Genomic DNA, 13,302 nt, shown 5'->3' on the forward strand with positions numbered 1-13,302 from the left:
ATTTAAAAAGCCTGTGGAATTCTGCTCTTCACACCCCCTGTGCTTTGGCGTATGCAGTCTTTGGACGATGGACTATGAAAACTTGGATGGAACGGGTATGTAATGGTGGCGTTAACTGACAGTTTCCAAGGACGAACATCTGTGGATGAGGTGACGGCTGTGAGCAAAACTGGAATGCTATCTTTGCCTAAAGCGCTGTAAGCCTGCAGCTCTGCTACTCTTTCCTTTGGATCTACTCTGTGGATTTATTAGTGGTCATTTTGTTGTTCCTCTAACCAAAAAAAACTGAAGGCTTCATTTTATTTCATTTTGGGATAAAGGATTTTTTGAATGTGATTGCCAAAAAAAAAAATGGACCTGTAAAACTCTTGAGGTAGGTTTCCGGCCTTTACAACCATTTTTATACAATCTGTCCTTTTCTATTTATAACTGCTTGGCTTCCCCATCCCTAACCTTCCTTTTGCTCTCACTCTTGTCACTGCAGCACAGTAAACACAGGGGGGTGGAGAGTTTACATTAAGCCAGAGTAGAAGTGGTTCTTTCCTAACTTCTTTATTTTAAAAAAATCTTCTTTCTATGCCCCCATCGCTACCCCCCACCGTTAAGACCACCCTGCGCCACCAAAGAACAGTAAATGGAAAAACAAGTCCAAGTTTTGCTTAATCCAGGGTAGGGTAAGCTCTTCTAACACTGTTATACCGAGCGCCCCCTTTCCCCACTGCCCTATGCCACCTCCCCTGCCCCCCCAAGACGATGCAGAATTATGAACGTGCCACATCATGAGTGTCCGGGGGCGGGTAGCTGCACATCGAGCCAGGAAAGCCGCCCTGCTCCTTGTCATCTTCCTCGCAGTGCAAGCGTACATGGAGGTGGCCGCGGGTGCCACGGGGCCACAGGGCTGCCCGCCCGTGTGCTCCTGCAGTAACCAGCTGAGCAAGGTGGTGTGCACCCGTCGCGGCCTCACTCGTGTGCCTCCTGGCATCCCTACCAACACCAGGCACCTGAACTTGATGGAGAACGCGATCGCGTCCGTGGAAGCCGACTCCTTCCGCCACCTCCATCACCTGGAGGTTCTCCAGCTGGGCCGCAATGCGATCAGACAGATAGAGGTAGGGGCATTCAACGGGCTGACCAGCCTGAACACCCTGGAGCTCTTCGATAACCGGCTAACAGTGGTTCCAAGCGGGGCCTTCGAGTACCTCTCCAAACTGAGGGAGTTGTGGCTCAGGAACAACCCCATTGAGAGCATCCCGTCGTACGCCTTCAACCGTGTACCCTCTCTCATGCGTTTGGACCTGGGCGAGCTGCGAAAGCTTGAGTACATTTCTGATGGGGCTTTCGAAGGTCTGGTCAACCTCAAGTACCTTAACTTGGGAATGTGCAACATCCAAGGAGAAATGCCTAACATGACCCCGCTGATAGCCCTGGAGGAGCTGGAGATCTCTGAAAATGTGTTCTCTGTGATCAAGCCAAGCTCCTTCAGAGGACTGACTTCACTCAAAAAGCTCTGGATTATGAACTCTAACATTGGGATTATTGAACGGAATGCTTTCGATGACCTGTCTTCTCTAGTGGACCTTAATCTCGCCCACAACAACCTGAGTTCTCTACCCCATGACCTCTTTTCCCCGCTGAAATACCTGGGGGAGCTGCACCTCCACCATAATCCCTGGAACTGTGGCTGCGACTCATTGTGGCTAGCAAGGTGGCTACGCGAGTACATCCGCACAAACTCCACCTGCTGTGGCAGGTGCCATTCCCCAGCACACATGCGAGGCCGCCAGCTGGTGGACGTGGACCGGGGTGACACGGATGCGATGCAGTGTTCCGCACCCTTCATTGCTAACGCTCCGAGAGACCTCAACATCTCAGCGGAGCGAGTGGCGGAGTTCCGGTGTCGGACGGCAGCCATGTCGTCGGTCCGTTGGCTTTTACCGAATGGCACTGTACTGACACGTGCATCCAGCCACCCACGGATAACAGTGCTTAACGATGGGACACTTAACTTCTCGAATGTGCTAGTGAGTGACACGGGCATGTACACCTGCATGGTATCCAACGCGGCCGGAAACTCCAACGCTTCAGCGTACCTTAACGTGAGTGCAGCCGAGCTCAACACGTCCAACCTCAGCTACTTCACCACAGTCACAGTGGAGGTACTCAGCCCGACGGCCAAGATGACAAAAGCGAAGACGACGACAAGCTCGGCGGGTGCGATCACAACCACCGCTTCGCCGTCAGTCTTTCAACCGGTCTTCATCTCAACACCCACAGTAATCATTCAAAGCACTGGCATACCACCAAGCCGCCCACCAGCCGTGCCAGCCTCAAAAGCGACAACGAGAAAGCCGTCCAAGCCTGCCGGTACCAGCCTGGACGACGAGATGAAGACGACCAAGATCATCATCGGCTGTTTTGTAGCTGTAACGCTGCTAGCGGCAATCATGCTAATCGTGTTCTACAAACTGAGGAAAAGGCATCAGCAAAAAAGTACAGTCGCAGCTGCTAAGACTGAAGAGATTATTCAGATGGATAAGGAGGACCTACCACCACCTGCCTCTGCTGCTAGTATGCACGGGGAAAGAGGTGTGACCTTACCAGGCTTAAGAGACCATAACAGCATTCCCAAACTAGACTATATTCCACACCAAATAGACTACAGCTTTCACAAATTTGAACCAGACTGCAAAACCCACAAAACCAAATCTGATTTCACCATCCACATACCCAAACCCGGCTTCAGCACCTACAGCCCCAATACGGAATACAGTATGGAGATCCCTAAGACGGACTACACGTCACACATGCACAAATCAGATTTTACCACGCATACGACAGTAGAGTACAGCCCTCACAACCAATCAACAGACTTCACTCACAGATCACTGCCCGATTATCACATACACAAAAAACCACCCCAGAGTTCCTACAGACCCGGATATACTCATTCGCCCAACTACAAATACCAGACCGTCAAACCACACTTCAGCCCTTTCGAAACCGATTACAGCGTCCACAAACCAAAAATGGACTACGCATACACACCTGATAGCACGTTCCACAAAGCTGCTACAAACTACAGCCCCTTGAAGATAAAATGCACTCCTATTAAACCGGACTGCGGAACATTTAAGATGGAATACAGCCCACTCAAAGCGGAATACATCAGCCACAAACTGGATTTCAGCCCCCACAAGAGTAAAATGGATTACAGTCCCAATAAGGACTACAGCCCGCGTAAGATGGAATTTAGCACTATGAAGTACAACACCTACAAGCTTGGAGGACATACGACCAAACGGACAGAAACTAACAGCATCGGAAACTCTCTTTCCCGAACCTTGCCCAGTTCCAGCAGAGCCATCACTGAGTCTTTTGTCTTAAAAAAACACACCAAGGATAAAGTACAAGAGACACAAATATAGCCCTCATAAACCTTGTCCTAGACACAAAGGCTTAACCCCCTCCCAAACACTCCAAGATCTTCTCACTCGTACAAAGAAGGACTTTTTTTCTTAGTGTGCGACAACTAAGAAGTGATTTTTGTTGTACATGCTTATAAATAAATGAATACATATATATACAGATATATGACAAAAAAAAATAAGACTGTCATCAAGAAGCAGCTTATATTAAAAAATAAATGAAACTATTTTCTAACTTGTAAGTTCTATTTAAAAAAAAAATAGTTGTTTAAAGATGCTGTCCTGAATTTAAGAATTGAGGGTAGTGTTGTTTTCAAAGGGCATTCTGGGTGATTTCTAAACCATGCTATTGAGAATGCAGTGAAATGAAACATTTATATTGAGAAGTCTTTCTTTATGAGGTTAAAAAAAGGCCCGTGTCAATCTTTACAGATTTATCTTGTAAGCACCATAAATTTGTACTGTGCCAAATGTTATAAATGCAATAAAAAAGATTTTTGAAAAAAAAAAAAAAAAAAAAGGACAACAGTTGTTCTCTCTCTCTCGTTCTTCATCGTACTGTAGCATTCAGGCAAAGGCTTCAGCCACTGCAGCAAGACTCTGCAGTTAGACTTTTAACCCTGCAACTGCTGGAATGTTTAAGAATATGCACTTATTTTTATTTATTCATCTATTCTATTCTCATCTCATCTATTCATTCAGCTTAGAACAATCGTGCTAACGCTGCAGCTGTTTCTGCCTTCTAAAAGGCAAATATTTAAGGCGTGAAGTGTCCTAAATATTTGTTCTCTGCAAATTCTGAAATGCGTCATCAGCAGGTAAACAGCTGGCAAGGAAGCTGCTGTTTAAGTTGCTGTTTAAGCTATCGCTGATCAAAAAAGGCCTCATGCTTAAATAAGGTGCATATGTTGTTTTGATGTGCCTCTGGAGCTTGGCCATATGGGCAAAGAAAGTTCAGCTGGCTGCATTTTGGAGACTCATGTTGTATTACACTTGAGAATGGTTTGAAATGTATTGATTATGGGATCTAAAGCAGTTATCCATCAGTACCGGATTTGCATTAAGTTTACGTCTGATTCCTCCACAAAGGCAAATGTTTTAATGGCACGTACAAAAGCAGGATGCATCGTTCTGAATAGAAGTGTGACATTTACAGACTCATAAGGGTCTCGGACTGAAATGCGTGTTTTTTTCCCCACTTTCTGATAAACATTAGGTTGAAATGTCAATAGCTTCAAAAGGCAAAGCACAAATACATCAAATACTAATTGAAATGCGTGGATAGAGGGAAAAAAGTGTAAACGAATCGAGGGCACGATGGAATAATAACCTGTAACGGCTGTTTGTGTACAGAGGCACACAGCCTGAGTGGGTACAGGCTCCTTGAGGCTGATTAAATGGAATTCATCTGGAATACGTACACAGTCGGGCCCTCGGAGCGTCGCAGGCCACTGCTTCTTTATTCCCCTACACTTCGATAACCAAATCACAATGGGTTACAATGAAGATTTATATATGTATTTGTATATATACGTATATATATATACACACACACTGAATTCAAGACAGAACTACAAGGTATCTGCAAAGTATCTTTAAATGTCACCAGAATACCTAAAAATCCTCTTAGAAGCAGCTAAAATGTTCAGGTGTGCTACTGATTTATTTATTTTCAATTATGCTTTAACAGCACTTAGGTGAAATCTATTAAACTCTCTGTCGAAGACCAATTTACTGGTCTAGCACTTTTCACAGCCCCATGTTGGATCAAAACACTTTCACAGACACCCTAATGCTGGGTGGTGGTTTACTGTTTTCAGGTGTGCATGTGCAATATTGCTTTGTCCAATAATATAGACATTTGTACACTGAAGTGAATTATGGTTAAAAATATAATTACGAATCTGTTTTATATACATAAAAAATGTTTAGTTGACTAAACTAAATGCTACTCAGTTACTATTATTAAAATGAGTTTCTAAAAGGTAATGTCAACCTAATTGTGACATCATTTTATAACTATACAACCGGTGCTAGGTCAAGTATCTGATTAGTAAGAAGGGTTCATTTTCCATACAGTCAGTATAAAATACATTCAAAGAAGTGGTCAATTCAAATATTGCTCTTTTCTGGCACCATTAGACATTGGACAAATACTAAGTGTTGGGGATGGTGTGACAGCCATATGGATTTGCCATAACATTAAAACCATCCCCTTGTTTCTACACTCACTGTCCATTTTATCAGCTCCACCTACCATATAGAATCAAACTTTGTAGCTCTACAATTACGGCCTGTAGTCCATCTGTTTCTCTACATACTTTTTTAACCTGCTTTCACTCTGTTCTTCAATGGTCAGGACCCCCACAGGACCACCACAGAGCAGGTATTATTTAGGTGGTGGATAATTCTCAGCACAGCAGTGACACTGACGTGGTGGTGGTGTGTTAGTGTGTGTTGTGCTGGTATGAGTGGATCAGACACAGCAGAGCTGCTGGAGTTTTTAAGTACCGTGTCCACTCATTGTTCACTCTATTAGACACTCCTACCTAGTTGGTCTCCCTTGTAGATGTAAAGTCAGAGACGATCGCTCATCTACTGCTGCTGTTTGAGTTGGTCATCTTCTAGACCTTCATCAGTGGTCACAGGACGCTGCCCATGGGGCGCTGTTGGTTGGATATTTTTTTGGTTGGTGGACTATTCTCAGTCCAGCAGTGACAGTGAGGTGTTTAAAAACTTCATAAGTATTGCTGTGTCTTAATCACTCATACCAGCACAACACACACTAACACACCACCACCATGTCATTGTCACTGCAGTGCTGAGAATGATCCACCACCTAAAAAATATCTGCTCTGCGGTGGTCCTGGGAGAGTCCTGACCATTAAAGAACAGCATGAAAGGGGGCTAGCAAATCATGCAGAGAAACATTACATTACAGTCAGTAATTGTAGAACTACAAAGTTCTTCTATATGGTAAGTGGAGCTGATAAAATGGACAGTGAGTGTAGAAACAAGGAGGTGGTTTTAATGTTATGGCTGATCGGTGTATATATATTGTTAGTTGAATTGTTAGTTGACAATGATTGTATTTACGTCATGTCAGCCTCCCATAATGACATGATAGATTTAAATTTAAATGCAGAACACACTTAAGTGTTTAAGTAATACAAATATGCAGTTTGATGTTGCTTGGGTGGCATCTAAACAAACATCTAAACAGATTTTATAAAACGGATAGTTCCGGTCCTAAAATCTGATTGGCTGAGCCGAGTTCAAAGCCGTTGTAAAATCCCCGATAAAAACTCACACCTATGACCACCTCACATCATTCCATATTAATACGCCACTGAATAGAAAAAAATTAATGTTATTTTCGCCCTCATGTTGCCTAGCAACACTGTTAATCGAACTATTTTGCGTCGCGGAAGAATGCTTTATTGTAAGTTTATACACAATAAATACATTTATGAATTAAACATTGTTGTATTTATTATATTTTATGTTGACCGCCGTTTTATAAAAGCAATAAGCCACTCGAGACCGTACGTTACTGTTACGATTTTAGCACGGGGAAAGAAGTTTTAGGCACGACGCGAAGCGCGTAATCCCCGTGCTAAAATCACAGTAATGCACGGCCTCTCGTGGCTTATTGCTTTAGTTTATGTCTGGAAAGGTGACCGATTTATTGCTGCCCTGTCCAGGGTATTCCTGCCTTGCTCCCAGTGTTTCCCAGTGGAACAGACCCGCCATGACCCAGACCAAGATAACGCGGTTGATGAAAATGAAAAGCAATGAAATGAAATATGAACCTGGGTCAGAAAATGTGACCGGCTGCGGCAAATGCCTGCGATGTTCACTTTGACAGAAATCAAGTCAGATCAAGTCAAAAATGTCCCACTCTCACGAGGAGCTTGTGAGTCACAACTTAGCTTTAGGACATTAGCGGTTTTCTTGCTATGATGTGGTAGCGCATAGTGCCACCAGGCAATCGCGTCTCTAACAGGCGTCAGTAGCGATTGCAGCTAGAATTGTGGGGAGAAAAGGTGTAGAGCAATGAAAAGTCTTGGCTTATAGCAGCCACTTCGCTGCTTTTGGTAGAACTTAAACCATTGTAATTATGCGGCTGCTTTTAAGGGCACGCCATAATTGTAAGAAATGCACTCCAGTGTGGCTTTAAATTGAGTGCTGCATTGATTGCGGTCGACTGAGGGAAAAGGAACGTAAGAGTAAGCTCTGTGCTCACATGCGGCTGTTTGGCAGACACTCACGCTGTCCATGCGAGCCATTTGCAGGAGTGTTTCCACACTGGGTCTCATTTGCAAATAGGACGTGGTTCAAAAAAGGTGGAATGTGGGTGGAAAACAGATCAAAGCACAGTAGAGAGGTAGAGAAGATGGACAGATGTTATTCTGTGTGCCGACTGACAGTTTCAGCTCACTTCTGCCAGCACGGAAAGGCAGGGAATGGCACAAATAGGGAATTGGCTATGATTTAATTGGGTGAAAATGGGAAAATATGAATAAATAAATATATATATATATACACCGATCAGGCATAACATTATGACCTCCTCCTTGTTTCTACACTCACTGTCCATTTTATCAGCTCCACTTACCATATAGAAACACTTTGTAGTTCTACAATTACTGATTGTAGTCCATCTGTTTCTCTGCATGCTTTGTTAGTCCCTTTTCATGCTGTTCTTCAATGGTCAGGACTCTCCCAGGACCACAACAGAGCAGGTATTATTTGAGTGGTGGATCATTCTCAGCACTGCAGTGACACTGACATGGTGGTGGTGTGTTAGTGTGTGTTGTGCTGGTATGAGTGGATCAGACACAGCAGCGCTGCTGGAGTTTTTAAACACCTCACAACTCAAACAGCAGCAATAGATGAGCGATCGTCTCTGACTTTACATCTACAAGGTGGACCAACTAGTTAGGAGTGTCTAATAGAGTGGACAGTGAGTGGACACAGTATTTAAGAACTCCAGCAGCACTGCTGTGTCTGATCCACTCATACCAGCACAACACACACTAACACACCACCACCATGTCAGTGTCACTGCAGTGCTGAGAATGATTCACCACCCAAATAATACCTGCTCTGTGGTGGTCCTGTGGTGGTCCTGTGGGGGTCCTGACCATTGAAGAACAGGGTGAAAGCAGGCTAAAAAGGTATGTAGAGAAACAGATAGACTACAGTCAGTAATTGTAGAACTACAAAGTGCTTCTATATGGTAAGTGGAGCTGATTAAATGGACAGTGAGTGTAGTTATGAATGCATGTCTCACAATTGATAGCAATTTAAAAATAATTCAGACCTTTTACATAGCATACACTGTTCCATTGCTAAAGCATAACAAAATGTCAGTACAGGAGTTAAAACGGAATACTGGTGCAGTGTGTCTCTACTGATCACAATAAAGACGATACATTTACAGCAACAATTTTTCAAAGGAACTGCTGGTGCTGCTCATTTGCATTGAAACACCTCAGGGAGAAGTGAATCAGATGGTAAGCATATTCTGGATTTTTGAACAGATTTAGGTTTTGCTGGTGGAAATCTGTCAATAAACAAGGGCTGGTTTCATGAAGAGCATTTTTCACGTTAAGTATAATTGTTTTTTTTTTGTTTTTTTTTAGCAATTTCATGATTTATAATTAAATCAAATCTAAAAAAGCATAGCTTAATTTAATATATGCAATGGTAGAATGTCAATATGGAAATTTGTGAGCTTGATTTAATGTATTGTAATATTCGGCCTTTAATAATAATACGAGGATTCTTCAAAAAGTTTCTGCACTTTTTTTTTTACTCTATTTACTACAAATTTTTAAAACAAAAGCATCACTTTTCTACATAATCACCTTCCAATGCATTTTTCCCAGCGTCGTACCAACTTTTTAATGCCATCAGCAATGTTTATTTTACCCCCAATTTTCTCCCTAATCTAGTCATATCCAATTACTTTGATTGCGCTATGCTTCACCTCTGTCAGAGGGGGCGTGTGTCAGTTGCGAAGCTCCTCAGTCAGCGGTGGAGGGCCCCCTCCGACACGTGCACGTACCGAGAGCCACACCCTGATCAGCATTATTCCTCGACTCTGCGCAGGCACCATCAATCAGCCAGCAGAGGTTGTAATTGCACCAGTTATGAGGAACCCTGGTCCGGCTCATCCCACCATCCCACCCTGAACAACAGCCAATCGTTGTTCATGTGGCCGTTCAGCCCAGGCAGAAGCAAAGAATGTTTTTGGTTGAGCGCGGAGCCACTGATGCACCGCTGCTTTCACATCATCATCACATAGAAATCTGCTTCCCCTTAAAGCCTCTTTGAGTGGTCCAAAAAGGTAAGAAATCAGATGGCGCTAAATCCAGACTATAAGCTCTCTCTCAGTCTCTCAGACACGACCAATTACTACTCATCCCACCCTCACCGTTTCCAAAGAAAACATAAAAGTGCGGAAACTTTTTGAAAATCCCTCGTAGATTGAAATGAGTAGATTTAGAACAGAGAGCACGAGTAATGAGTATTATGATGATGTGAGCATCATGGCACCCCTGCTATACAGGAAGGAATGATTAGTCTCTAAGAGCACATTTTATATTATGCATTATGACTGATGCTTGTAATAAAGCTGTTAAGACTTTTTAAGGTTTAGACGTTAAGAAAAAAACGAAAGCCTGAGAAAATAAAGTAAAAAATATATAAATAAAAACACCAGTATGTGGTGGTGTTGATATATATGTACTGCGGAGGCAGGGTCAACTGCATCATTTGTTGCAGGTCATTAAGAGAGATGTGCAGAATATAAGATTGTTTCCAAAATCAGCCCATTAGAAGCAGAGCGGAACATTCATCATTGGCTGACCTTATCCTTTGTCGTCTCAGGAGGATTTTAGGGACAGATGTTTACTGGATACACTTCTATCTGGGTCTCTATTCTGGATTGGTCATGTCAGGACAGGAGGAGAAATCTGGCACCCAGAGCACCAAAAATTAAGACAAAGACAATCCTGCTAACAAGCAGCCCTAGGTGTATAGACCTGGCACAAGAGCAGCCTGGGTTTCTATGTGGAGGATTTAAAGCTTTGTTTATTAAGGGACAGATCACATAAATCTAAATATGTGAGGTAACTGACAGGTGCCATACAAATGCTGAAAAGCTGTTAGTTTGGGTCACTTCTGCCCTTGTGAGTTCCCTGATCAATGTCCTTAACTCTACTGTTTGGATTGCATGGTTATGAACAAAGGTGCATCCCAAAAACATTCATTAAAACTGAAGCATGCTATATAAAGTTTAGCTTTGACTACACCTATAGATAACTATCAAACAAGTTTAATATGGCTTTTATTATTAATCTAGCACTACGTTATGTCACAATTTTCCAAATCAAATCACTGCGGACGTGTAGTAGTAATTTAAGAATGCAAGATATGCATATGCATCCCAAATAAAAAGTCTGCATCCTAAATGCTTAAGAACAGCCCATTTAAACAGAAAAGAACAAGAACGAGAATTGCACCATCACCTGTCATGCAGTTCAATCAGTAGTATCTACATTTTACAGACAGTACAGAGATCTGTTTTGACCTCTTGAGTCAGTTTGGGGTAATGGCTTGTGAAAGCTTACATCAATGTGTGTATCTATTAAGAAGCATGACAAAGCGTTGCTTACAAAACTGATGACAGAAGCACTGTGAGGATGCTTACATATACACAAAGCCGAATTAAAGAAAAAAAGCAACATTAACAGATATCTCCTGTTTTTTTTAGTCAGTATATCTCTTACAATGTAGCCTCACTCTGTTGTTTAACATATATGGACCTAAAAAACCAGGCATAACATTATGACCACTGACAGGTGAAGTGAATAACACTGATTATCTCTTCATCACGGCACCTGTTAGTAGGTGGGATATATCAGGCAGCAAGTGAACATTTTATCCTCAAAGTTGATGTGTTAGAAGCAGGAATGAGCTTTTGTGATGGCTAGATGACTGGGTCAGAGCATCTCCAAAACTGCAGCTCTTGTGGGGTGTTCCCGGTCCGCAGTGGTCAGTATCTATAAGGAAAGAACAGTGGTAAACCGGCGACAGGGTCATGGGTGGCCAAGGCTCATTGATGCATGTGGAGAGCGAAGGCTGGCCCGTGTGGTCCGATCCAACAGACGAGCTGCTGTAGCTCAAATTACTGAAGAAGCTCATGCTGGTTCTGATAGAAAGGTGTCAGAATACACAGTGCATCACAGTTTGTTGCGTATGGGGTTGTTTTGGCAGCAACATGGGGACCAACACAATATTAGGAAGGTGGTCATAATGTTATGCCTGATCGGCGTACACATCAGTGACATGTCCAGACCAGACCTGGACAAGTGAGCTGAATAGCTGTCCGATCAATAATAACACCTGGCAAACGTTAAGTTTTATAAACTTCAAGTAGGGATATGTTGCTACAGACCTTATAATAGCAAACAACACATAATAACGACATGACAAATAATAATAATTATAATACATTAATTCAAATAAAAAAGTGAAGTCTAAAAAACACTAATCCTACTCACACTGCAAAAAACGTACCCTTAATGTACCTTGCAGTACCAGTTTAGAAAGCAGCTCCTGCAATCCTGCACTTAAAATAAAGTGGCTAAATTAAACAAAGCAGCACATTAATGCTGCACCCATTACCTATGTGATTCACAATAAAAACAAATAGAGGAAAGTCAATTAAAAGGGAAACACCTAATTAAAGGAGGAACGCTTCCGATTTACCTGGTGGGGTGTCTTCGGTAGAAATGAAGTGGAATTAATGAACTTTTGGCTAGAAAGTAATCAGCCTTAATGTGATTTTCTTACCAAAATTGCATTTTAGCCCGGAAAACCTTAACATTCATGTGAAGTGCCCCTCATAAGAGCACACACATTGGTCTGAGAGATGCTTATACTGTATAATCCTGTATTATAGACTAAGAATAAAGCATACAATTCTAGTCTTGACATGAGATGTCACACATGGTTTGATGTGCTGTTTTTAAGACTGCATACCTGCTGCTTAACAGTATTTGTGTTTGTATTGCAGAAGGGTGGCTGCATGTTAGGAGATGCAGTCATTCAACTGACTTTGCTCCCAGATATAACCAGATATGGTTATATAAACAGGCTATTGATTTTTATTGGTCATTAATTAATTATAAGCAATAAATGCACACAGGAAGGAAAACACAGGTTTTACTCACAAACAGTGGAAACAAATTGCTTTACACAAAACAACTATACAATTGCATCATTTAATTTTAACATTTAATTTTAACATTTACAAGCCAACAGTAAGGTTGCTTACAGGGAAGTAGTATCTCAGTGGTTAAAGGACTGGACTAGTAATCAGTAGTTTGTTTTTTTTATGCATTTTCTCTCCAATTTTCTCCCGATTTAGCACACTCAATTTTCTCTTTCGCTGCTGAGAGATACCAGATAGCATCCAAGGAAAACACTTCGCTGTACACGCCTTTTCCGACATGTGTACAGCCCTCCTCTTCTCACCCCTGCATTCTGCACAGTCGTCTCTTCCGCCAATTAGGGTCCTTACACAGTGTATGAAGACCGACCCACCCACCCACTCATAGTCCGGCCCCCACCCTGCAGATACGGTGGCCAAGTATCTGCTGCAGGCACTATGCCCGCCATTATGCCCGCCAGATGGCGCCCAGCCGACCGGTGGCAACACCGAGTTTCTGAATGCTGGTGTGCTAGCGGAATATCCCGCTGTGCCACCTGGGCACCTAGTAATCAGAAGGTTGCCAGTTCAAGCCTCACCACTGCTAAACAAGGCCCTTTACCCTCAATTGCTCAAACTGTATTCGGTCATAAT

The 13,302-nt window shown here is 42.7% G+C and overlaps 2 protein-coding genes across 3 annotated transcripts in view; one reads left to right on the forward strand and one right to left on the reverse strand.

The window, feature by feature from the left end:
- snd1 (staphylococcal nuclease and tudor domain containing 1) overlaps positions 1-13,302 on the reverse strand; it is a 320,334-nt gene that overhangs the window by 159,649 nt on the left and 147,383 nt on the right. Inside the window, exon 17 of one of the 2 annotated variants that reach the window (XM_062994656.1) lies at positions 11,188-11,497. The exons of the other annotated variant lie outside the window; for it this stretch is intronic. Within the exon in view, the coding sequence (XP_062850726.1) occupies positions 11,438-11,497 (60 nt within the window). The 3' untranslated portion in view covers positions 11,188-11,437. Of the gene's footprint in view, positions 1-11,187; positions 11,498-13,302 lie in introns of those variants that run through there. 2 annotated transcript variants of the gene reach the window in all.
- lrrc4.1 (leucine rich repeat containing 4.1) lies at positions 777-3,902 on the forward strand. Its single transcript, XM_063004324.1, has one exon. The coding sequence runs from the start codon at positions 780-782 to the stop codon at positions 3,423-3,425; it is 2,646 nt and encodes an 881-aa protein (XP_062860394.1). The 5' UTR covers positions 777-779; the 3' UTR covers positions 3,426-3,902.

This window comes from Trichomycterus rosablanca, chromosome 1, assembly GCF_030014385.1.
Source record: "Trichomycterus rosablanca isolate fTriRos1 chromosome 1, fTriRos1.hap1, whole genome shotgun sequence".
NCBI lineage: Eukaryota > Metazoa > Chordata > Actinopteri > Siluriformes > Trichomycteridae > Trichomycterus > Trichomycterus rosablanca.